This window comes from Xylaria bambusicola (assembly GCF_022495145.1).
Source record: "Xylaria bambusicola strain CBS 139988 unplaced genomic scaffold F5B22scaffold_96, whole genome shotgun sequence".
NCBI classification, from domain to species: domain Eukaryota; kingdom Fungi; phylum Ascomycota; class Sordariomycetes; order Xylariales; family Xylariaceae; genus Xylaria; species Xylaria bambusicola.
In genome coordinates, this window is record NW_025953649.1 from 16,952 (window position 1) to 41,777 (window position 24,826).

At 49.5% G+C, this 24,826-nt stretch overlaps 7 protein-coding genes across 7 annotated transcripts; 4 read left to right on the forward strand and 3 right to left on the reverse strand.

Annotated features, from left to right (window-relative positions):
- Window positions 1-332: 332 nt before the first annotated feature.
- F5B22DRAFT_640488 (high-temperature-induced dauer-formation protein-domain-containing protein) lies at window positions 333-3,339 on the forward strand (the record flags this gene model as incomplete). Its single annotated transcript, XM_047977860.1, has 6 exons — window positions 333-428; window positions 485-1,198; window positions 1,259-1,855; window positions 1,908-2,151; window positions 2,199-3,053; window positions 3,203-3,339. 6 exons carry the CDS (start codon window positions 333-335, stop codon window positions 3,337-3,339), a joined length of 2,643 nt encoding a protein of 880 aa, XP_047824863.1.
- A 320-nt stretch (window positions 3,340-3,659) lies between these two features.
- F5B22DRAFT_579031 (cation efflux family-domain-containing protein) lies at window positions 3,660-5,758 on the reverse strand. The gene has a single exon (XM_047973235.1). The coding sequence runs from the start codon at window positions 5,650-5,652 to the stop codon at window positions 4,111-4,113; it is 1,542 nt and encodes a 513-aa protein (XP_047824864.1). The 5' UTR covers window positions 5,653-5,758; the 3' UTR covers window positions 3,660-4,110.
- An 841-nt stretch (window positions 5,759-6,599) lies between these two features.
- F5B22DRAFT_579102 (uncharacterized protein) lies at window positions 6,600-8,273 on the forward strand. Its single transcript, XM_047973236.1, has one exon. It carries the CDS (start codon window positions 6,870-6,872, stop codon window positions 8,019-8,021), a length of 1,152 nt encoding a protein of 383 aa, XP_047824865.1. The 5' UTR covers window positions 6,600-6,869; the 3' UTR covers window positions 8,022-8,273.
- A 5,664-nt stretch (window positions 8,274-13,937) lies between these two features.
- Window positions 13,938-16,362, forward strand: F5B22DRAFT_579149 (MYND finger). Its single transcript, XM_047973237.1, has one exon. The coding sequence runs from the start codon at window positions 14,253-14,255 to the stop codon at window positions 16,158-16,160; it is 1,908 nt and encodes a 635-aa protein (XP_047824866.1). The 5' UTR covers window positions 13,938-14,252; the 3' UTR covers window positions 16,161-16,362.
- Window positions 16,363-18,569: 2,207 nt separating this feature from the next.
- Window positions 18,570-20,364, forward strand: F5B22DRAFT_631102 (eukaryotic initiation factor 4E). Its single transcript, XM_047976590.1, has 3 exons — window positions 18,570-19,343; window positions 19,421-19,722; window positions 19,788-20,364. Exons 1-3 carry the CDS (start codon window positions 19,168-19,170, stop codon window positions 20,078-20,080), a joined length of 771 nt encoding a protein of 256 aa, XP_047824867.1. The 5' UTR covers window positions 18,570-19,167; the 3' UTR covers window positions 20,081-20,364.
- F5B22DRAFT_631105 (uncharacterized protein) lies at window positions 20,365-21,941 on the reverse strand. The gene is made up of 3 exons (XM_047976591.1): window positions 21,822-21,941; window positions 21,550-21,749; window positions 20,365-21,375 (listed from the first exon to the last, which is right to left on the reverse strand). Exons 1-3 carry the CDS (start codon window positions 21,822-21,824, stop codon window positions 20,973-20,975), a joined length of 606 nt encoding a protein of 201 aa, XP_047824868.1. The 5' UTR covers window positions 21,825-21,941; the 3' UTR covers window positions 20,365-20,972.
- F5B22DRAFT_631108 (uncharacterized protein) lies at window positions 21,930-24,720 on the reverse strand. The gene is made up of 2 exons (XM_047976592.1): window positions 23,979-24,720; window positions 21,930-23,862 (listed from the first exon to the last, which is right to left on the reverse strand). The coding sequence occupies exons 1-2, from the start codon at window positions 24,078-24,080 to the stop codon at window positions 22,555-22,557; spliced, it is 1,410 nt and encodes a 469-aa protein (XP_047824869.1). The 5' UTR covers window positions 24,081-24,720; the 3' UTR covers window positions 21,930-22,554.
- Window positions 24,721-24,826: the final 106 nt, after the last annotated feature.

A 24,826-nucleotide genomic window follows, 5' to 3' on the forward strand; every position in this document is an offset into this window, starting at 1 on the left:
CTCTACAACACCTCGAACACCGAACGGCGTGTACTACCCGTACCCAAGTGAGCTACCTATCGTACACTATCCACCTATCCACGTATCTGGGTTGCAGGCAGATCGCGACCTGGGCTATCATACCTTGTTGCGCACTTCTCCATTCGCATCGCATATATTTACAGATAGCTAAAGAGCCCCGCGCGCTGCTCATCAATTGAATCTCCCACTGCCGCCATCGTTCCCCAGTAAGCAAGCCTCCGCGGCGTTTTGGTTTATTCGCCAAATCGATCCATTTCCGCCGTCTTCTGCTCAACGACCTCTTTTCGTAGACATGGATTGACTTGGACGTCATGGGTGCCAGTGACTCCAAGCTCGTCTTCAAGAAGGGGATCTTTAGGCTCTCGGAAGAGCGACATATCCCCGCCGATGATTCCTACTGGACGTCCGTCAGTGCCCCGAGCCCCTGCGAGCCTCATGTGCGCCCTTTGCTTACCCCCTGTAGTTCTGGGAGCTCCCAGAATCCTCTGAGGATGTCTTCAGTCTCTTCTCGCCTGCCGATATCCGTCGGACACGCGACAGGGCCATAGAAAACCTAGAGACACTCATCTTAGCTGTCACCTCGCGCTTGTTCATATTACGCCACCACCCCTCCTTTCCCGACGCCGAGTTCGCTCCTGAAAAGGATGCCCTGAACTGTATTCGTGTCCTGACCCGCATTCTACCATACATATACGAATCTGATAATCTGCAATCATGGGAAGATAAATTCTTCTGGGGCACGAGGAGGAAACGAACGAGGCGGTCAGCCATCGCAAATGAAGTGCTCTTTGACGAAGCCCAGGAGGACAAGCAGGATACGAAAGCCCCGGCCGACGAATTCGAAGATGCGAAACCACTTGCCGAGGAACTCATAGATACCCTCATTGACTTGCTCTTCTTTTCGGATTTGACGGTCCCGAAACAGCCCCATGGCAAGCCAAAGGTCACTTATGCCATTTGGCAGAGCGGAGTAGGGTGCAATACGGTTGTGCCTACAACAAAGGAGTTTGAGAGCAACCGGTGTGAGATCCTGCGACTTCTTGTAACACTAGCGAGCCAGAGCATGTATATGTCGCCAAACCTGCTTCCAACCAAGGGGACGAAAACACTCACCTATATCTGCACTTGCCCTGATAAGCAAATTGTGCTGTCTGTTCTATGCTCGCTACTGAATACTGTAAGTAAAATATATTGAAAGTCAAGCTCAGCATAGAGCCGCCAACTAATTATCCTACAGACTCTTAAATATAATCCGGCTAGTTGGCGTGTCCCTATCAACACTCTTGTTTTCAAGGATCCGAAAGAGGTTCTCGTCACCTATACTTTACAGTTCCTCTTGGTCATTTTGCTCTACCCGGTTCCTGAATCACCCACTGGCTCTACGCCGAAGAACTTTTATCGCCATTTTCTAGGCCGGTTGCATCGACCTCAGGATTTTCAGTTTATACTAGATGGCATGACCCGAATTCTTAATCAACCAATACAGTCCAATGCATCATATCTGCCACACACACAATCCAATACCAGATTTTCCCCTGAGATGATTATGCTCTTTTGGGAGGTTACTCAGTGTAACAAGCGCTTCAGATCATACATGATCGATACGCAACGGGCACATGATTTCGTCATTCTTATTCTCTTTTATGCCACCGAGTACAAGCTAGATGCCTCGAAACAAGGCGTGGTAAGAATGTGCGCCTTCCTGTTACAAACATTAAGTGTTGAAAAAAACTTCGGTGTCAACTTGAATAAGCGTTTCACCGCACAGGACACGCTTCCGCCGGTCATCAGAATCCCTAACTTCAGGGGAACCTATGGGGATTTTCTTATACAGGCAAGTTTCCTTGTGCGAAACCCGAAGCGCAGTTACTAACCATCGCCTATAGTCGATATATAATCTCATCACTAGGAGCCAGGGCAAGCTCTCTGCTATTTATCCAGCATTGTTAGCCGTAGTTTACAATGTTTCCGCATATCTGGAAGGTATTAGTAAAACAACATGCTCGAAATTACTACAGCTGTTCAATTCAATGTCTTCTCCATCCTTTCTTCTAGCCAATGATAGCAATCATGTTTTGTTGAATTCTCTTCTGGCGTCTTTGAATGCCATCATTGAGCATCAATACGAGAGTGAGTGATTCACAAGTAATTTGAGGGAGCTGCGCTGACGTTGGTAGAAAACCCGAATTTTATTTTTCTTGTCCTAAAGAACAGGAGACGGTTTGAGGCTTTGCGAAGCTTCACCCTCGAGAGCGGCCAGGAAGAACTCGAGCGGCGCAATCGCCAAAGAAAAGAGAGCGGACAGCCTGTCGATCCCTTTGAAACGAACTCTAGGCGGAGTTCGGTTGAGAGCTTACGTAGTCCTACCACAACCGTACCAAAAATCCCGTCCCTGAGCGATGTACCCGAGGAGGACGCCACCTTCACAATCGGAGATGATGAAGATGATAGTGATGCAGAAGAGCGTCCGACACCAGCCCAGTCGAGTTCAAGTGAAAACCCTTCTCGTGGTTCGTCAGTTGCTGGTGCCGAGGATGCTGTACCAACTCAATTAAAGGGGATGTCTGAAAAGGCTCGGGGGAAAATGCCTGCTGGCATCCCGGCCTTCTCTAGGCAGAATAGTACTACCAGCTTGGGAAGCTATTCTGCTGCCGGCCAATCTTCGTTGGGGGTTTTCGAGCCATCTGCAGATTGGATTGAGAGCTGGCTTCCGGAACTCCCACTGCACACGATCCTAACTGTGATTCAACAGCTGACCGGGCTCATTGATCGTGAGGGGCTCAGTGCCGACTCTCCTTCGCCTGCCACTCTAAAGGCAATCAAAGAAGCCGACATAGTTGCTATTGAACCATCAGCAGTTCGAGTTCAGTCTTTTGAGTGGTCCCCTCTTGCTCTCGGCTGGTATGAATCTTTAATATGGGGTTTCATCTTCGCTAGCGAAATGCAGGTTGCCAAGGGTATGGTTGGCATTTGGAATGGCACAGGAATCAAGCTATTCAAAGTTCAAGAGACGGCGCCTGCCGGTCCAACTTGTATGTCATGCCCGGAATCGCTTCCTTTCTGCCTTCCCCTAGTTTCTGAGCATGGCGACCTTTTCTTGAGGCGGAACTGTGCCCGAAATGCTACGCGCTACCCCCCATCCCCCCTTCAAAACGCAATTGCTGACCCTCGAACGTTCTAGTGACATCTCCGCGCGGAGCCGTCGACGCTGTCGGCAGCAACATTGTATCAAGAATCGGGTCAATTAACCTTCGCGGACAAGCTCCTGGAGGCCCGGCCTCGCCAGGTCTCCCACCACAGAGACCCCCGCAGACTTAGAGAGTCTCGGGTTACAGGGACTTCATATTACGGCCAGTGTTGTAAGTTTTGTTTTCATCAGGCATTAGAGGGGTAGTTCATGACCATGATGAAGGGCGCGCAGTCAGGAGGTGTGAAATTAGGTAGCTCTGGAAGCCTCTTTTATCGCTATACCATGCATCATCATCAGCAGTGTGTCGTGGAGTATTGGTTGAGATCAATGTTTACCCATGAGAATACTATTTTCTGCTTTTCCAGTAAGGTCGTTAATAGGAGTTTTTTACCAAATGACACAGCAACAATTCGTGTGCAAAAGAATGCCCTCATTTGCCTAGTTCCACATCTATAACGTGCTTCAACTATAGACGAACATGAACATCAGAAGCTCTTGATACCTAGTCAAGTAGATATTAATAAGACTCTAGCAGTAACAGGTAAAAAAATCAACTGATATATTGATCGACATGTAAGTTTGGACTGACTGATAACATGTAACTATCTACAAGAATGGAAGCTGCACAGTTTTATACAAATCATCATCATCATTTCCACAGACTCCCCTTTCTCATCTATGCCAAATTCTCAATGCCGCGCCGTTCTCTGCAAGGAGGATGGGGATATCTTAGCTCATGTGCCTTTAATGCCTAGTTGAAGTTATGCCAAACGCCGGGAAATGCTACTTCTGGGAAGGGGGGGAATCCAGAGGTGGAGGGAAAAACAAACAAATAACGTTTTGCAGAACAACCGCCACGAACCAGAAGGGTACCCATTTTTGAAAACATTGCTAATTTATTACAGCTGTGCAGTGGAGGAGGAGTAGGCTGTTTGTAAGCTGACCTCCCATTTCAGACTTCCGCCTCGACCGTACCCCTCCCCGAGTCTGTTCTGGATGAGATTGGAGATCCGAGTTCGCAAACGGCTCAGGGTGGCATCGTCGCAGCTCTTCGCTACGCTCACTTTGAGATTGGCCATGCAGAGGCCGTAGTGTACCTGCCAGAACTGCGCCTCCTCGACTCGTTCAATGCTCGGCTCGGTCTCGATTTCGCGCAAGACATCCGAAACGCCAAACTCTTTATATCTACCCGAGAATGAACCCGTACGCCCACCATAGCTCATGAGGAGCATCAGTCCCTGGGCAATAGCTAGCCGCACTCCCAATCCGAACATAGATAGAGCGATTAGGCCGCAAATTATGCTGTCAAGCATAATGTGCAAGTGGATGGAGAAGAGAGGAAGCATTACCAGAAGGGTAGACACCGAGAGGGTGAGAAAGTGGAACGGATTCGACAGGATGCTCGGCAAGCTAGCTAGGTAACTTACGCGCATTGCTCGGCTTATCCTAGCATGGTTCCTGAGACCGAAGGCACTGATCAGGGTTGCGGCAATAGCGGCAAGACTGACAAAGTCAATACTGCCCATGGCAACCCTCGGTTCGTCGTGTTCATGCACATGTCCTTCATGGGAGCCATCACCACCATGGCCTTCGAGGATGTGCTTCGCGTTGTGGCTGACAAGGTCAAACCCACCAAAAATCAAGAAGATGCTCATGGCAAAGCCAGCCAAAACTTCAGCACGCTCCAAGCCAAACGGATACCGAATGCTGCTCCGCTTCCAGACCTCGAAGTTTCCGAGGACTTCGACTGCCACGCAGATCAATGCAGAACCCACGTCGAAAAACACCAAGTGTGACAGGGCAGTCATAGTGAGAGAACCGTGGGCAGACAGAAATAACCAGACTGCCACTAGTGCATGACATATACACCAATATAAGCGGTGACGCTGGTCTCTCGACATCGACTTCCAGGTCTCTTGAAGAGTGGGCATGGGAAGGTCGCGTGGAAGGGCCAGCGGGGCGCGTGGCGGCGGCTCTAGAAAGATCTGGTGCTGCGCACTTATACTGGAGTGCTTGTACTTGTGTCCGCGTCGTTGGCCGACATTGGGCTTGACGGGAGACGTGGATATGACCTGAGTCTGGAAGTTGAAGGGATTCGGGACATCTGACTTTGGGGTGTCAATTGGCACCGAGTTCTCGTTAGAGAAGTCATCATCGTTGTTAGACGCCATTCCGGGGACTAGAAGGGCGTTCTGATCCTGGAAAGTCGGGGCGAAAGGAGAGAGCCGCTTCGGATCGTGGAATGAGTAACGAGCGTTGGGGCTTTGGCCCGCAGAGGCGGGGGTCAAGGCCGGTTGGGACGCGTTGAGGCGGTAGGCAGAGGCAAAGCGACCGGAATTGTCCTCGCCGTGGTTGTCGCAGTGTTGGTCGCGCTCGCCGGGGGTCTCGATGGCGGGAATGATTGAGATAGGAGGTGGAATTGGGCTGTTCACGGGAGCCATGCCCTTGGGCCGCCCACGACAACGGCGGGCGGACGAGGGAGACTAATTAAGCAGTGGGTTCTTGGCGCTGATTACTGGTCCTAATTTAGAAGACGGCAAATGAATGGCCCTGAACAAGGAACACTAAGAGTCCAAGACAGTGCTAGTAGCCAAAGAAAGTCTCGTAACGGGCAGGGAATACAGAGGGTATTTGTGTCTTCATGACGTTTTCATGAACAGAGGCAAAGGGACGGGACGGAATGGGGGTGGATGTCTTAGCAGGTTCAGTCAGGTACAGACAGCACGGCACGGCACTGGATCATTGGATGGAGAATGTACCTACCTACCTACATGCCTATTCCGCCTACCTAAGTACATGTGGATAAAAGCAGTGCGATACGGACGGTATGTAGGTGGTATTCATGTGCACACTAGGTATAGCGTCTCATAGGATGCTGAGCGATGCGAACAGAGCAGAGAGAGAGAGAGAGTCAGGTTGAATTGAGTTTTACTCCAATGGCGGGCCTTACCGAGCCGTAACCTACTCAAAGTGCTTACCTGCCCATTAGCCATCGACCATACCTTAGGTACCTACCTAACTTAACTTATATGCATATCATAGATGGTTGGTCCGAGATTCGGAAACAGCTTTAAAAATAAGACGAAAGCGCATTGTGCTGTTCAGATGATCACTATCTTCATAGGTAACCTCTATGGTAGGTATCAAATGGATCATAGTAGACAGTTAGGTACCTAAGGTACAGATGGCTACAAGGAAACCCCAGTATGCCCGTCAACTGCAGCGGCAGAATGCGAGTGACAGGGGGCAGGGAGTCTAGAGTGCGCTGGAGTGCATCCATCGTACGCTAAAAGGCGGCCTGGGCCTTTTCCAGTAAGTAGGTATGGTCCCGGTAAGTGCTAGAGCTGCTTAGTGGAGCCTGTGGTGTATCATGTTCCTACTGTGGATAGTTAGATATCGCTAAGTCGAATTGGAAGTTCAGGAGTGTTCACGTCACCACCAACTTTTATCCTCTCGAGACTCAAATATTTCCCGAATACCTTCTTGACTTAGACTTGTCCACCGAACCATTCTGGAAGCAGTTCGTCATCGTGCCAATTTACACACACATCCCCGAATGAGACCCGATCCTTACTTGCGACGATCGCATTGACATGATGGGAATAAACGCAACCACTCCTCATGATCATGATTCAGATCTGCCAATAATAACGCCCATATGACAATGGAAGACAGTTCCAGATCCCAGATCACCAGCTCGCATCAGCCGACTGATGCAAATGCTAGTGGCCACAGAAAGATCAGTTCCGGCTCCAGCATCCTCACCAGATTCCCCTTCCTCCGCACCTCCGAAAGCAAGTCGAGTCTGAACGACTCGCGAGCCCAGCAGCTTTCCTCTGCTTCTGGTACCATAGCCAGTCCCGAGAATGCCCCCGATAAACCCGCGCGTGCCCTAGCGGCGGCAATGTCTCAGCAGAAAACCCGCAGGCGTAGGGGGTCTCTGCGGAAGGTGGCTTTGCTCGGCCGCGGTGCCGCGCGTGAGAAACGGGACTTGAAGCCCCAACCGCAACAGCAACAATTACCACATCCACTCGCCCTGGATACGTCGCAGATTCTCTTGAAGCAAAGCCCCGTTTCTCCACCAATACAACAGCAGCATTCTAGCCCCGACTCCATGACGAGTGGTCCCGTGATCGGCCTGGGATTGTCGGATGCAATGCCCCGGCCATCAACGGAGGTCTCCGCCTCGAGGACCTTGACTGCCGTGCCGTCGTCGGCGAAACCATTCCCTGCCTTCAACTACGACGCTCAAATGACCAGTCCTACCATCTCCTATACTTCTACTACAGATGAGGACGAGGGGCTTTCAATGTCATTACCTGTGCCTCCGCCCTCTCAAGCTGACCGAGGCGCCTTTTCTTCGGGTTCTGAATCTTACTTTGGCGGCTCGTCTCACCGCACACTATCTCCAGCGCAGTCGATACAGCGCCGACGATCCATTAACAAGCACCAATATGCCAAATCGCCTCTGTCCCTGCAGGGAATCTCTACAGGGAGCCCAGCCCTAGGCAACATAGACAGTGGCTACCATGACTATGGCGAAACAGAGTGGTGGGGATGGGTTGTTCTCATCGTCACGTGGTTTGTCTTCATCATCGGTATGGGCTCTTGCTTGAACATCTGGAGCTGGGCTTGGGATGTCGGCTCAACACCTTATGCGCCCCCTGAGCTCGAAGACGATCCCACACTCCCTATTGTGGGATATTACCCAGCCTTGATGATTCTTACATCTATTATGGCATGGGTTTGGGTAATTGTTGCATGGGTAGGCATGAAGTATTTTAGGCACGCAAAGATAAGCGGTGATTGAATTTAATATCTATGACTTTTGAAGAGTACAAAATCAAGCACCTGTAGTATTCTATCACTCAACAGTTAGTACATGAGTCTTTCCGGGTGATGAAAAATGCTCTATCATACCATAAGATATGAAATATAGCAAAGAAACTGTTATGGCTAGGCAATTGTATGGCCAGACAGCGTACTATCACCCTGGCTAGTAGTTATCCTAGTATTCTTGCTATAGGATATTAGGGGCAATAGGCTTCGTTGTAGCTGCAAGGAAAAGATTCTCCTAGCAACGTGAACCTTGAACAAAGAGACGAGCATAAAGTCGAATAACAAGATGTAGATCAATGAATATCTAGACAACGTCATCTCAACAAAAGAAATACACCGACGTTAATAGATCGTCACCACTTCAAGTCCAACCATAGAATCACCCGATCTATTACCTACCGCCATAGACAAATAAGCACCTAATCACCCATCTATTCCCCCCTTTATTTGCGTCAACCTATACTCGCTATCTCGTTATTTTGCCTGTGGCCATATAGCAAGCAGAACCTTCCCACTACCCCTCGTCCAAGAATACCTCGACGCAAACGTCGCAAAGATCGTTCTCGTCCGCAGGGTCATCGTGGCCGAGATCCGCGCCATCGGGGACCGGGTCCGCAGACTCGGCATCGACGTCCGGCGCCTCTTTCCATGCGCCGGAAGCGCGTTGTCTTGCGAATTTCGACGGGTGCTCTCTGGTGCTGTTGAGATAACTGCGGAAATGCTGCGACTTCTTGATTTCGACGGCGTTGAGGGGATTGCTGCGCGGGATATCCTGATCATGCGGTGGACTTTGTGAGGGATGCTGAGGGTGTGCTGGGCGTTTGTGAGACGGGGGTTAGGGAATGGGAGTTTGGGGTGAGGATGGAGGGAGGAGGATTGGGGGGGATTTGTATGGTTCTTGGGTCCCTTCGTAGAATTGAGAACTCGGGTGTGAAGAAGTCATCGTGAAAGGAAAATTTCCGGGAGGATAGGGGGAGAGGGGACAGGCTGAGCGAGAAGGAATGTACGATTCTGGAAAGGACAACGTCCGCGAGAGTATTCCTTTGCTAACATGTTACTGGAAGCTATGAGCGTTACCCTACTCTTAAGTCATAAATTTACAGTTTTATATAGAAATACTGCATGTCTGGGCACCTTCATGCTGTAAGTTGCAAATTCTTGCTCTTGATGTTTTAGTCGCGGCCACAGCTTTGAACTCAACAGGCTTATTTCTTCCTATTCTGTTCCAAGATATCGTCCGCTAGAAAGCCTAGTAAATAGATCCATATAGTTGTCAAAACCTGCTTGAGTACACAGGTATAGGTAGACGCATGAACAGAAAATCAAGTGCTACATCAGTAAGCAATTCGAGTCCTACCCGATACAGAGCACCCAAAATATATTTATCGTAAACGACCTTTGCTTGTCCTTTAATTTCGAATTGCTTGGTGCTGAGAGGTCGTGGCCCAAGGTGCTTGTTCGTCTTGTCAACACAAGCGGTGTAGATTAAGTAGGTATATTGCCTTCCATATTTTAAACTTAGTCAGACGTTTACATAATGCCACCGCTCTGAATGACCCATCTGGATGCCAGGCGTTGGAATGATTTGTAGAGTCAATCAGAGATATGGGATCATTCCCCTCAGCCGTTCTTTTCCGAGACGAACTGCGTTTCATCCAGATCCGTCTCCAGTACTGTGTAAGCAGGGCTCGGCCAGCTAGAGGATGCCATGGGCACTTCTATCGCTAGGATCCGGCATCCTGGGTGTGCTCACCTTGAACCCGATGTTGTCTAGATCGGTGGCTATAACATGGTTCCGTGATATCTGGAGTGCCTGGTTAAGCTTCCGATCACAGTGATCTTTCGTCTCTACTACCCTATGCCGTCGAATGTGTGTATGTGGTACTAAAGTATGGTATGTATACAGGAAGCAGTTTTCTCCGTTTACCTACTTAAATGTTTCGCCATTTTGATCCCCCTTTGTCTTATTATATGGAGTTGATCCCAACAGTCCACGCCTTGGTCTCCTGCTGTCTGTGTGGCGCATCGGGAAGCGACCCGAGCGGCGCCTCTCCCGCCACGCCGGCAACCCCAGATAAGAAGGTAGCATCACCCTTCTTCGCGACCATCGACACGTCAGATCTGACAGTATCCATACATATACCATAGTCTATGTATATAGCAAAGCAGTATAGGTGGGCTTTACCTGAAATGACTTGCACACACTCTACATTGAGTGGATAGTACCATTGACGTCACAGAGGAAGCAAATATTAAGATCTTGCCATGACTTGCTAGTAGCGGGAATTCTATTTACTGTACCTAGGTAGGTAGAATAAGGAGGATCCAAGCATATGTGCGCTGCAGCGTCAGTTTCGTCGCGTAACAGCGCTTGCGCGCCTGACAAGAGGCGTCAAGATGCACCAATCACACTTTCCATGTGTGTTGCTCGTCAACGAACACCTCCTCATGGCTCTAAATCAGATGGCGTCAAAAAATGCAGCTTCGTGTTACATTGGAAGATCAATATGTCTTATAAGACACTGGTTTATTTTTGGACTGCAATATGATCCCTGTCTGGCAACGAAGAGAGTATGATTATTAGAGGCAAGCAAGATGGGATATGTAATCAGTAAATAGCACCTACTTTGAGCTTCGTTCGTCCTGGACCACCTACATTGATTCTGGCTTATAAGACCTGAGTATCTATCGTAGTCCTCCAAATTACAGGCGATGGAAGGGGTTTTTATCACGTTTCAGGCGTTGCCCTTCGAGACCAACATGTGGAATAACCTGGGTGGGAATGGAGAAACTTGGGCAAGGGGACAGATCCCACTGCGAATTGAGCCAAGCTGATAGACAACGTCTAGCAGTATAAACCTCACCAATAAGTTGACAACTCGTGAGGCATGCGTGCGTGTATGCCTTGCACGTACGAGTTTATCACGTGTCAGGGAACTACTGCAATCTCTGCCCTCGTTGTAGTTGGGCTGAAACGTGTTTGGCTCATGGGCGAGATGATAGACAGCAGCAGACATATCCTGTTAATGCTATGAGAACAGCATGTTGTTGTCCAATCCCAGATTCGCAGGTCCCGGTTTCCACGTATCGTATGTGGCCATGATGACCATTTATGCTGGGTCTGCATAAACAAAACGACAGGGAAAGCTGCAAACCGACCGAAGCGTGACAATGTTGGAGCAAGTGAGGAGAATGGGTTGCAACGTTGAGGTCGCCTGGAGAAAAGCCGGGTACCTCGTTTTCAACGGAAACTTACGGCCCCGGCCGCAGTTGATCAGGTCCAGAGACTGCAAGGTACTACTTCACCACCCACGTACCCATTGGTATACCATGGAGACCTGTCTGAGGTGGTCAAGAGTACAAGTAAAGTAGTTAGCGTAGTTCTCGCGCAGTCTCTCCCTTTGCTCTGGGGGAGAGCCCGCCGACCGAGGGTGAGGTTGGAGCACTGGCTTCGGTCCGGCTATGCATTCATCTGCTTGCATTGCATCCAATGTCTCTGTACCAAACTCAGACAACCAAGACCGACGGACGAGTGGGTTCTTCTCTCGTGACAGCACAGGCTTAAGGTTTGTTGGCCGCCTCTGAGACCTAGTGGTGCCAGCGAGACGGAACCGCCCAATTGAGACCACAACATGAGTATTCTAGCTGCATTAGGCAATGCAGCGTGTAGTAAATCAGGGCAGCTCATGACTCGCAACAAAGATTGATAACCGAAAACCTCGAGGTTGGACGGAGTCTGACTAGGAACGGCGATCTCGTTGACTCAGGAAGTCAGGGGAACTGCCGCCGTCTAAAAAAATTAAAAAATAAAAAGGGTATCGGTTGCTTTCTTTACTGGCCCGCCGTGCTCGAGATACCGGTCTGTACCGCAGCGGAGAAGATGGCTGACATAATAACCAAGGTGTAACAATCGATGTGCATCGTCCAACTTACTTAGGTAACCTACCTACCTCTGTTGACACATTGACTCGGTTGATTTTTCTCGAGGATGTACCTGTAGTACCTTGATGGAGCAAAGTAGTTATCAGCTCATAAATAATTTGGCATTTCAAATAAGAAATAAATATAGTAGTCTAATTTCCATTGCTAGCGGAGCCATGCCTATGATGTCAGGTACGATTTTGCTATCTTTTTGGACACTTCATACTTGTCGAAGATTGAAATACCGAAAACAGGTACCACCAGTCTCGCCAGTATCTGCTTACTGACCTCGCCATCATCACGAACTACTGTGATTACTTACATACTGACAGTAGCCGGTCCACCCACTGCCCGGTCTAGTCCATTGCCACTGCGTCATTTGCCTCTCTTTTTGCACCCCTCTCCATCTAGTTTACAGTCGAGACAGTACTTAACTTTGCTTGATTCAGAAGGGTTGCTAGCTAGGCACGTTAGAGCATCCGAGCATCTTCGACATTTCTCGCTTATCACTGTTGTGGGCGATTGTGGATTGATCAAACATCTACCTACCTAGGTTACCTAGGGGCTAACTACTGTAAGTAAGTTGCTGGGTGGTGGGGAGAGACCCCTGGGGCCATGTTTTCTCGGTGGGCAGAGACGTGTTTACTGGATTGCCGGGTGGCTGGTTGGTTGGGGAGTCCAATACGTTGCATTTGATTTGTAAGGGTCTGAAGGGTTGAACTCGGAGTGAGCAGTGAGCGTGTGATGCGTCACTGGGCTCGTTCAGCAGACCCTCGCTCGCACGTCGCGAAACTCTACAGGCTTTGACTTCAATCCACCCGGATGGCGTTCTCTTGTTCTTGAGCCTTCAAAGTCATCGTGAAATAATACTAACAGCTCTAGCCAGTAGTAGTACCTCTACGTATGTAGCAGTAGTAGCAGCAGTGAGAATAAGAATCTCCTTGAAAATATTCCAAAGCCTGTAGCTACCTACATACCTATAGTACCTAGGTATGTATGTAGGTAAGTAAGTAGACAGATGAACGAGCGCAGGTCATGTTGAGAGTCTCGGAATTGCCGCCACCGACCTCTTCCATAACGTTCCCACAAGGCAATTACAGTAGGCATGACTTCTGTACTAAAATTCCTCACTGAAACACCAACTAACAGTCGCTGTGATATGGAATAGGCAATGGCTGCCTACTCATTCAGCTTAGCGCATGGTTCTTGGGGCTCCTAGTTTCAGTTACAGCGGAGATAGGGAGGCAAGGCCAAGTACCTTTACCTCCTTCGGCAGCACTCACAGTGGCATACCAGCTGCTCCAGCAGATTTTTTAGCGGTCCCTTCAGCGACGTGCCAGTGCTGCAGGGCTTGCACCACGGGCTGTCCAGAACCGAGCTTCCCTATAAGCTCCCTGCCTACAGGTACCGTCTGTGCCCCTGTTCCCCCTCTCCGGTCTTCTCTGCACACCCAGCGCCAAGGCTAAGCCCAGACCTTGTATCCAGCTTAAGCCCTTTTCTCTTTGCAACCCCCGACTCGCTTCCATCCCAACCATCCTTTCATCGTCTCGACCCGAAGCCTCCCTCTCCTAATCGTACCATTGTATTCGACTCGACCTCGCCTCCCATCTCTCCCTATCGACGCTGGATGGGGTTTTTCATCCTGACATAGTGTCCGTCGCGCTGGAGATCCGGGCCTCCATCTTCTTGTTTCCTTGAGCCCTGTCCCACCGACACGAACAGGTCAGCTGTCGCGGCATTTGACATCTACCATTTTAGCATTTGGGCATCTTTCGCCGCTTCGAGTCACGATCTAGTTTCATGTCATCTCCGCGTACAGGCTTCCCCACGCTCAGTTCAGCCATAACCTTTGCCCTTTCTCTTATCGCCAGGGATTGTTTACACAAGCGGTTTGATTCGTTTCTCTCACTCAAAATATAGAGCGCTGCCGGTCATCGGTGTGTTGCGGACTCTGACATCGTCAACCACTAAGCCGAGCTTCGCGTGCTACGAGGAGAGCGCAATTTTATTCCTCATTGTTGGGGGAAAATATCTCCCGAGCAACCAACAAGCTCGTGCATTTCTCTGTGCATTAAGTTTCTGCATTGATCGTCAAATATACACCCGTCAGCCGACACACCGAGACCGATCTCTGCCTGAATTGACTTTATCTAGTTATATACTATAAACTCAATCGCCTCCTTATCCCCGGTTTCTGCCACGCTCGTCCCGATATTTACCTCATTTTCCTCGCGCCGACTGGCTTCTCACGCATCGGCCTGGTTGAGAGCTATTCGTCACCATGAGGGAAGTTAATTTCAGTATTCCCAATGTCAATAAGGCATCGGTGGGCATAACCACCGCCTTGTACGACCGCCGTGCCCTCGACTGCACTTCAACACTTCCTCTGATTAACTCGCTTAACCATCTTGCCTATCTGACTACATCATCGGCCCGTATTCGAGACATTTTGACAGTCGATGGAGGCATAGAAAGACTGGTGTGCATACTAAAGCAAGGGCGCAGCAAAGATATGATGGATATGTGGAAATGGAACCTCGCCTTTCAGTGCGTGGTTAACATTGGGGTCCGTGGAACGGAAAATGTGAGGACTCGGGTTGTTGAAGCCGATATGGTCCCCGTCATTGCGACTATTCTGGATAATTATATCAAAGTTATCGAGAAGTGTCGTGAGAAGGCCGAGGAGGCTAAGCAGAAACAGATAGCGGATCATCATCACCGTCATCGAAGCCACAGCCACCGGGATGCATCCAAGACCACCACCCCTTTCACCACTTTCACAAACAGATCTAGTCGTTTAGAGCTTGAACAACGGCCATTCCGTAGGCAAGCCCCACCACCATCCATTGATGTATCTGCTGCTGCTTTCGCAGGCCCCTCAGCTTCTGGGGAGTTGAGCAATACTGAAGCTGGGCCATCTGCTCCGTCTTTCCCAACAACATCGCCTCCTGAGCGGTCAAATTTTTCTAGCCACCGTCATCACCATCATCATCACCACCACCATCACCATCATCACCATCACAGGCATGAAGTCCGCCAACCCCTTGTTCCTAATACCCCTCGACAAGCTATCAATCCTTCAGCAACTGGCGTCCCTACAATGGAGGCGGTTGATGGCTTCATTCGTCCTGTTCGCGACATTGACCGCTTACCCTCCATGGTCCCCGTCTTCAACCCCAACGCGGCATCTCAACCCGCTTCCCCAACAACGCCTCTACCTCTACCTCAGGTTCGGTCTCCAACAATTCGTCCCACCTCAGTACTCGGACCCAATGGTCGGTCTCGGCGACGTCCTTCGATCCGCCATCAAAACTCTACTACGGACACAGATGACTTGAATACGGATAGTGTCCAATCTGACGGGTCTCAAGATGCTGATATGTCAGGCACTGCGGATGTTACTCCTAGTGTTGATTTTGAAGATGTTGCGATGGATGAAGGGGACAGCACCCTAGCTGGGGCTACCCTTAATCTTAACACACCGACAGTGTCTGAGATACCTGACGCTGGCACCTTTAATATCACTCACCGAACTACCATGGATGGAAGTATTCCCAATAACACACCTACGCCCGGGCCTGCAGGAATTCTGTCTCCTAATCGACCCATCGTTCCGACCCATCGGCCGCCCCTAGCGAGCCAGACCAGCCTTCCTCGTTATCTATTAGACCGCCCGCTCCCTCCTAACCCACAGATGCTCGCGGCTATGCCGAGGGAAGAAGACGTTCTCATGTCATTGCAACTCCTTGCATATGTGTCAAAGTACTGCAACCTTCGATCGTACTTCCAACAGAGTCACTTGGTACCGCGTCTAAAAATCGGAAAAGAATTACAACTACTTGATGGCGACAACATTACAATGGAATCGCTCAGTAACCAAGACTATGAAGAAGAGTATCTTCTGCCCAATGATTTCAACATTTTCCCTCTTGTGGAAAAATTTACGGTCAGGTATCACAGCACTGACATGCAGTACTGGGCCGGCGTAGTAATGCGGAATCTCTGCCGCAAAGATGATACCCGAGGCGGCATTCGACAGTGTGCCTATTACCAATGCGGCAAATGGGAAGAGTTTACGAGGCAATTTGCTAAGTGCCGCCGGTGCCGCCGAACCAAGTACTGCAGCAAAGAGTGCCAGAAGAGCGCATGGGCCTTCCATCGCCATTGGTGTGTTGCTGCTTCACAGTAAATACTCCGGTCTTTCCATGGGCAACTCGATTTATATGTCACATCTCTTTCCGCCTGGCGTTTTCTGCATAATGTCTACTTAATTAATTGACTTCGTGCATGACTTGAACTGCATCGCGAAGCAAGCATATCACGAACTGGCGTCTGCGCTCTGATACCATTGTTTTCATCGGCATCACGGATTTCTTTTGTCAACTGTTAATTTCGGGTAAAATGTCATGAACGTCAACTCGAAAACATTCGATTTTTGTCGTACACTGCAGCGGCATACACCAACCGATAGGTGTCTCTTATACTAGAGATAGCGCATGGTCACAAGTCGGGGGTTCTGAGGCCCATCACCCTCCAAGACGAAATGGCACCATTACGGCTGTTTCTTTCTTCGCAACAACCAGTACACATTTCTAGGGTTGTTTATCTGTGTTTTTTTTTCTCTTCGCATGAAATGCGTCTATCCCTTGGAGTGGCGGGACATTGAAAGGGTGGTCCTTGATGAGATGAACTCGACTCGGCATCGAATTCTCATTTGAGGCGAAAGTTGAGTATGCTGTGGATGATGATGTGGTTATCACACTGGCTGTCACGTTGGAAGATCCCGTCACGTAACCGGTGGCGAGGGTATTACCGGTAATGGGTATGGGAGGCTTAGACGTCCCCGCTCCTTTTTTGTGTGATATGGGAATGTGGCTAACAAGTGTAACTCCGATTGGGTTATGGGGTGTTGGGCGAGGCAAACTTGAGGAGCCGATCCATTGCAGGGCAGGGCCGCACATACGTGAAGAAGGGTTGAGGGAATGTAGTGCACGTGTGAAAATCAACTGTTGCTGCTACATAGTCCCGAGACTCTGGACATTGTATCTCTAGCGAAAAAAATACTAAACGAAGATGAAAAACTTAAATCATCTAACTCTATTTGCATGACCGTGTGCCAGAATGATCTGTGACCGTTTTTTTCATATAGACATAGGTTAGACACAGCCCAGAAGAGCCGACCTTGCTGGCCTTTTGACGGTAGCTCCTTAGAACTCATTTGTAGATTGCCTACCAGACTGACCTTTTGTATTGATTTAGTAGGGGACCTTCAGAATCTGGTAACTTGTCAAACACTGAATAATAGGTACATAGCTGGTTAGTATATTGTCTTATTGCCGGTGGCGCACTGAGGCATAAGTATCCAGTTTGTTTCAGGGACTGTATTGCAGAAGCAAGAGTTCTTTTGTTGACATTTACCCCGTCCGCAATTTTCCCTTCATTTCCTTTTTGCCTCTAGTAAGAGAGAAAGCAAAGAGAAGAAAGTAGTTGCAGTAAAATCGATGTACACACTTACGTCTATGTGAGCAAAGTAGTACGCTAGGTTACAAAGTTGTTTGACATGGTATATCGGCGTCCTATCAAGGCGCCGCATGACTATATAATGTCACTGTTCTCGCGACTCTGACTCTTTGCGGTTAACTAGAAGATTCAGGTATTGTATATAAGTATATATATCTAAATTTTTAGTATTGTTGAGCATCGGAGAGCTGTGTTTTAGGTTAACAGCCAGGCTTCCTTGAGGTAATCCTGATCCGACTAATGACTCAAACCTACAAGTAAAGTGTATGAAAAACATGCTTCGACATAAGTTTTGAGATAAAACCAAGAAGAGCATGAACTCTCGATTGCAAGTGTTATCCCAATATCTTGGTTAGGTTAGCAATATAACATTTGCCCTTGCTGTTAGAGCTTGTCTAAGCTTGCGGCTAAGGACGAGCTGCAGATGAAGATCAAGGTAATACAGTATAAGCTCGCTGCATCCATCCCAAGCAAGAGAACTATCTGGTACAGTGGAGTTACTGAGTAGCAAATGGATGGTGTCTCGGCGAATTCTACTGCTCATGGCCTTTGCGGGGGTTTCCAATGGATGGCATCGAGATACCTACAGGAGTGGCGGAAGTGCCGACCCAACCGACATTAATGTAAAAGCCGTCACAGCCGATCGAAATCGGTGACTTAAGTTCCTGGGGAAGTTTCCAAATGTGAAACTTTACAGCCTACCTACCTACGCTGGCGGCACAATAATGAAATTCGCGGATGGATTTGCTCAAGATATATAATTTCCCCGCGCAATGGGCACACGACATAACGCTGGGAGAATCGTTTCCATAAGCCAATCATGTAACGGAATTGGATTGAACATTAACTGGATTTTATTATGCGAGAATAGGCCGACTTAATAATATTATCGTTGGTATGTACAGTTGGGCTCAAGGTTGTAATATAGCCGTTATGGACAAGGAAGCTTTCCTGGCTGTTAATTCCATAGGCTAGGCCATGGGCCCGGTGCAACATGTCACGCTGCTAGAGCACAGAGCAGGTCTTAAGTAGGTCCTTAGCGTACATAGCCGATTAGCTCCTGGAGAACTGCCCCAACATCACCCCATTCGCTCAACTGCTCAAGCTTCCCAAGCCAATAACAACGTCAAATGGCACAAGCGCCTCTTTGAAGGGATGTCTAGGACGGCCAGAGACGGCGACAAACAACGCCGCCGCCGCCCGCTTCCCGTGGCTAGATGCAGTGTACAGTACCTACAGCGCTGCAGGGTTTCACGAAGTACCTAGTAGGTACCTACCTAGCCCAGTGAATAAGGTTAGGTTCTATGTAGCAACCTTGGAAGGAATAAGGTGTTGTTGTTTCAAGTTACCGCAGGTGTACTACTTTCCCCTGACCTGGCTTGCGCCGTGCAGGCGGGCGCGTACCCCAGGGTTCTTTAATCCTGGATCCTTTATGTTTCTTCTACCCACCCAACTGTCTGCCAGAGAGTCATCTCTCCCTTCACAGCTTCTTTCACAGCTCACTTCTCTCTTAAAAACTGTCGCCAAAGACACGGGTAGTATTGATAATCTCCCTCGTTCCCTCATTGAGACAGAGTGGCTTGGCAACATCAAACCACCCAACAACCCCGCCATCATCAATCATCCACCAGCATCATCCCACTGTTCCCCTCTACACATCTACATATTCATTCACCATGGCCACACGACCCAGCTTGTTCACACGAGGTCTTTCCTCTCTCTCTCAGAGCTCAGACCCCAACTCACCCAGCGTAAGCTCGCCTGCCGAGCAACGAGACGATGCGAAGCGCAATCTATTCAAGACCATGCGGCCTCTGCCCACTCAACACTACTGGAATGTCTGGTTCGATAGGTAAGATCTATCTTCTGTTCCCTGCTACTCACAAACAACGACGGAGAGAGCTGGTTTCTAATCCACACATCCTCTAGGCCGTCCAAAGATCAGAAGCCCGATGACGGCAGTTATACCTCCTCCCTGGAGAAGTTGGACGTTCAGATCGAGTCCGTCCAAGATTTTTGGCGGTATGACAATAACACCCCGGTTGACCAGATCAAGATGCGTGACTCCCTGTACCTGTTCAAGAGCGGCTTCAAGCCTATCTGGGAGGATCGCCGAAACGTTCTGGGAGGTAGCTGGACTTTTCGAATGCCTAAGAGCACAGGTCCGGACTTCTGGACGCGAATTCAGCTGATGGCAATTGGTGAGACGTTGCAGCAGGCGTTGGCCGAAGGTAGGGAGCTATGTCCCCTCAGATCTATCACCTAAAGGACTAGTTAGCGCTAATACTCGACACAGGAGACCAGATTTGTGGCGTCGGGCTCTCGGTGCGGTTTACCTCGCATCTCATTTCGATCTGGCACCGCGATTCCTCGAAACAGTCTTCAATCGATGGGATACTCGAGGCGGTTCTTAACGAGCTACCAGAGGAGTTGCGGCCAAAGCCTGATAATTACTTCTACAAGAGGCACCAGGACCACGCAGGCTTCAAAGCACCCCCAGAGCTCCAAGCTGTCTTGGACTCGCAGAAGAGAGCGCAGGAGGCTGCAGATGCCAAGAAGGCGGATGTAACTGCTACCCCAGCTGAATGATTTCTCAATCTCCTTAGGTATTGGGATGTAACTCTTAAGAAAAGGTTTAATTCCGAATGAATTTAGAGATATGCGTATTCACTTTCTCCGTTTAGTCGTTTTTGCAAAGGAGGCAATTTCCAGGTAGGATACCTGGCCTTGATTTTCTGTTAATATCTAGGCGTTAGATGGGTAAGCGTGCATTTATTCAGGCGTTCACATGCGGCAATCTGCGGAGCAATTCACAATATATCTATCTACTGAAAATATAAACAAGAATAAATAAAGGGCAATATTTCTTTAGGCCATAGGGAGAGTGATATATGTATATTGGTGTTGTGTGATCCAACGTTCATGGGACTTGCATCCATTAGGATATGTCTACTCCACGGTGTTCCACAATTTTACGTGAAATCACCTTTCTCCCGAGATATCTGGCCGTCGTCTATAGCTGTTGTAGTACCTATTAATTTGGTTCGATGGGAGGAGCCTTATTCGCATTGTGGGCAGCCCAAGGACCAGGATCATCGATGGAGTACTTCCGGCCTATATCCTACCATCGAGTCCATCGCCCTGAACGGCAAACCTGACCTTCGCTGTTGTTCGCACTTTAACCTCTCCGACCATGCCTCAGAGCTATGGATTTTGTGTGGTAGCTGATAAATTACAGTTGTCCCGACGCGGCTGATGTCAGTTTAGCTAAAGATGTGTGCCTCTGCCATGTAGCTAGCCAACTAGCCACATCTTGGGGCGCTGCCTTCGCGCCGCCTCGCTCATCGAAAGACAGCATGATCTTCGCTCTAATCCGTCTTGACTGGACGCCTTAATATAGAATGAGGTAGGGGCGGCGGCATTCCTAGGTCGGAAGAATAAAAACCTAGTTACTCAAGAAACGTCGCTATCGCCCACTCACTCACTTCCAAGCACCGGCTCTGCGCATGACCTCCTCGAACTCGGCCTTCGAGACGCCCCGCCCGACACCGGCGCCGCCGTTCGCCTCGAGGACCATGTCGCGCAGCAGGGCCTCGTCGACGTCCTGTTTGAGAGTCATGGCGATGCGCTTGAGATGGGCGAGCGTGAGGAGCTCTACTGCTGCGTCGCCGACGCCAGGATTAGCATTACCCCCGGCACCGGTGAACAGCCGGAACGCCTCGTCCACCTCTGCCGAGTCGGGCCCGTCGCCGTCGGCGCGCGCGTGCAGCTTCAGCGCGCAGATGGCGAGGAACGGCTCGTACGTCGCGTGGCCGTCGTCGTCCGGGTCCATGATCGAGAGGAACTCTTTCAGCTCGGCTTTGCTGGGCGGGAGGCCGAGGGCGCTGTGCATTGGACAAGATGTGAGCTTTATAGCTAAGACTATAGGGAGGTGGTGAGTGAAAATGAGATATAGGGGAAGTGGGATATTAGTAGATGGAAATGAATAGGATGATGTGATGTATGTATTTATGTATGGAAAAAGTAATAAGACATGGCATAGGTAGGTGTGAACGTACACCATGGCCCGTCTGACGTCCTTGGTGGGTATCACGCCCTCCTTCTCGCCGTCCATGGGCTCGGCGAACAGCGCGAACGCCTCTTTGATCTCGCGCTCCTCGCGCGCCGAGATGTTGTGCTCTTTCGCGAGCTTCGACTGCCGCTCCTTGGGGAGGGCGTCTTTGGCGGCGCTGCTCCCTGCTGCTTTCCGCTTCGGTGGCTATGGTGACACGCGCCGTGTTAGCTTTAGTGAAGTCCCTTCTGAGGGGCCTGGATTCCTTGATATACTTGCCATCGCGTGCTTTGATTTACGCTCCTGATGAGTTGTTTTGAGGCAGGTATTTAGATTATAGATGAGTTGTGTTGGTCTTGTACTTGCTGTAAGTGAAGGTGTCGAGGGTGTTAAGTGAAGTGGTGAATTGTGGGGCAATGTCTGACGCAACCTAAACCCTGCGAGGGACTCATTCTTACAACTGCATTATGGGTACCGGTATATGGTTGAAATTCATATCCTCATTGCTATCAGGTATTTACAACACATGCCCATTTTGTATCATACATAACTTAAGGGGTATAGTACTATGACATTGACATCAAAGTCACATCCAGCTCTTATTCCGACCACGAGATCCTCGCTTGATTCTCTGGTCCTCTAAGCTTCATCATCAATAGCCATTTACATTTTTAAGGGGAGGGTAAAATCCCTAAATAATTCATTACAGACACCCTCTATGAAGGCCCGATGAAAGTGAATTGGCCTATAGTAGGGTTAATAAGGGCTGCATAAGAGATAGCCAGAATAATACTTACGACCATCCCATTGTTCTAGTTTCCTAGTACGTCAATTATATGGCACACTGTATTGATAAGTGAGCTGAGTGGAATTGACGCTCAGCTTTATAACAATCCCAATCCCGATTCCGAAATAGGCGACTGAACACGACCAATTTCCACAGCTAGATTGAAAGCTGATGAAGAGTGCCCTGACTTCCATGTGACCAAACCGTCAATGATGTTTGTTGCATTTATCGAGGCTTGAATTTTGCGAAGAGACCATCTAGCTTGCAGGTCCATTCAACGGGTAGATGTTTATGGATGCATCGTATTTGCCATTCTCCCGCTCGTCCGATTATCCACAGATTTTCGTAATCTAGCCATAGGGACATGAAGTGGGCCAAGATGACCAATGCTCGCGGGCGTCTTTGTTCGATGAATTTGCTGAATTCGATGGGTACCCAGACCGCAAAGCCACCCAGTCTTCGGGCAATGGCTCCTTGCGGCTCCTTTCGATCTATTGCCCGGAGGACACTGCATGTGTATGATAATGCCTTCTCGTAAACAGACCTCACACCGTCATCGTTGAGCTCTTGGTCTGTCTGTGCTTCGATCGAGCTTGGGTGAGCGGGATGGTCAAGTAGCCATGCCAGCCGAGAATAATCACCCAATATCAACTCATGAGGATCGCGCATGATTGGCGGCGTGCTCACAAACTTGGCAATAAGAGTCTCACAATCGGGGTTGATGGCCTCCCTTGCCGTATGGAAGACATATCCAGCACCACGACCCATGTACAGCCATTGTAAAGGTGGCTCCCATGGATCTATGGACAAGGTTTGCACTAAGGCCAAGGAATGGGCCACGATCCTGAGGGCTGTGAAACAGATGTAGTCCAGCAGTTGTGGACTTGCGTTTGGAATCTCCTCCACGTCTCGCCTCTGCTCCTTGCTGCACATGAGTTGGTATGTTTGCTGTAGCTTGAAAAGCTCATCGCGCTCCTGCTTGTCCGTGCTCTTCGTCCACAGATACAGCGCTGAATGAGCCAATTCGATATTGAGGAGACTACATCGTCCTCGCTTCTGCGCATAAGAGATGGCCATTTCGGGCACGTCTTTAGACCACAATTGTTGGATTTCGGCCGCTGTAGGCTCGTCAAACGGGTGCTTCATTAAAAGTAGCATATTGTGTAACAATCGCAGTTCCCACAGTCTCCGCCAGGGGCCATCAGGCAACTCTACTTCAGATTCGGCGTCATCAGAATGGGAAGTGGGATGAGACGAACTGGGAGACGGGTAAAACTTGGAGCTGTGCGGTGACTGGACCGAAGTCAGCTCATTGGAGTGAGCATTCAGAGGTGTCCGCCCACGCCCTTGGGAGACCATCTCAGGCGTAGAGCCGGCGCTGGTGGCACTGGTGACAGTGGGCGTTCCCGGTGTGCTGGCTGTGACACTTAGGGAACTGGTTTGCGCAGACGTGGAGGCGGGTGGTCGTGTCTGGTAAACACATTCGACCATATGCCTGGAACAGCTGCTACAGCTAGGATGCAGTTCATCACACTGTCACGGATTGTGAAGTTAGCTACAATCCGTCTTCTCGCCGCGGCGTTGCCCGAGTGTACACCAGAAACATCACCAAGGCGACAAACGCCGAGAAATCAGTAGCGCCGTCTTACCTTGACTCTCCGTTGCTTGCATCGTAAACATCCCGTTCTCGATTTTTTGTGATATAGACGTGGGCCACGCGGCCTATTTTCCTGGGAGTTCGAGTCTGCCATGTACTTGGATTCTACTCGTACGAAGCTTGTAGGATCCGGTGTGTATTAGTTTCGTTGCAATTGTCACGTCCTTGGCGCTAAATGCTACGAACGACCCTAACTGAAGCAGTTGAAGCGAGATATTTGCAGGGCAAAGAAAGGAAGCCCGGGAATCGCGTTGTTCCTCAGAGTCGAACTCCACGATATACAAATCGCTCAGTGATCGGCCTAACCATGCTATCCATAACAAGTGAACCGACAGGCTGTCTGCGAGCAAAACCTCTCATTTCATTTGATACTGGCGACGATGCGCCAGCTTCGCCACACTGCACCTGTCATCAACTACCTAGTCTAGGACTAGGCTGCCGAGATATCCAGTCCAGTCCCGTCATGCTGCGCCCATGACTTGTGGCTGGTGCTTTGTTCTCACGGTGCTACCTACCTCTAGGTACATAGATTTGTGCGCCACAGAGAATAAGTAATTGTGGCTTATATGTCAAAGTGAAGCCAGAAAGACACTCTGTATTGAGAAGGAAAAAGGGAGTCCGGATATTTCAAAACATGTGAACACAGAGCAAGCTGAATCGAAATCTCAATTGCCGTCTTGTGTTCAGAAAGCGCTGTGGGCCACCGTACCTAACCTTAGGTAGGTAGATATGCCCCATCTTTCTAAAATACCAACATCTCACAATTCTACGCAGTATTGGGGTCCTTTGGCGGGACTCTTGGCGGATAAGCACCTACGAAGTAACTGCCAATAATAGTGC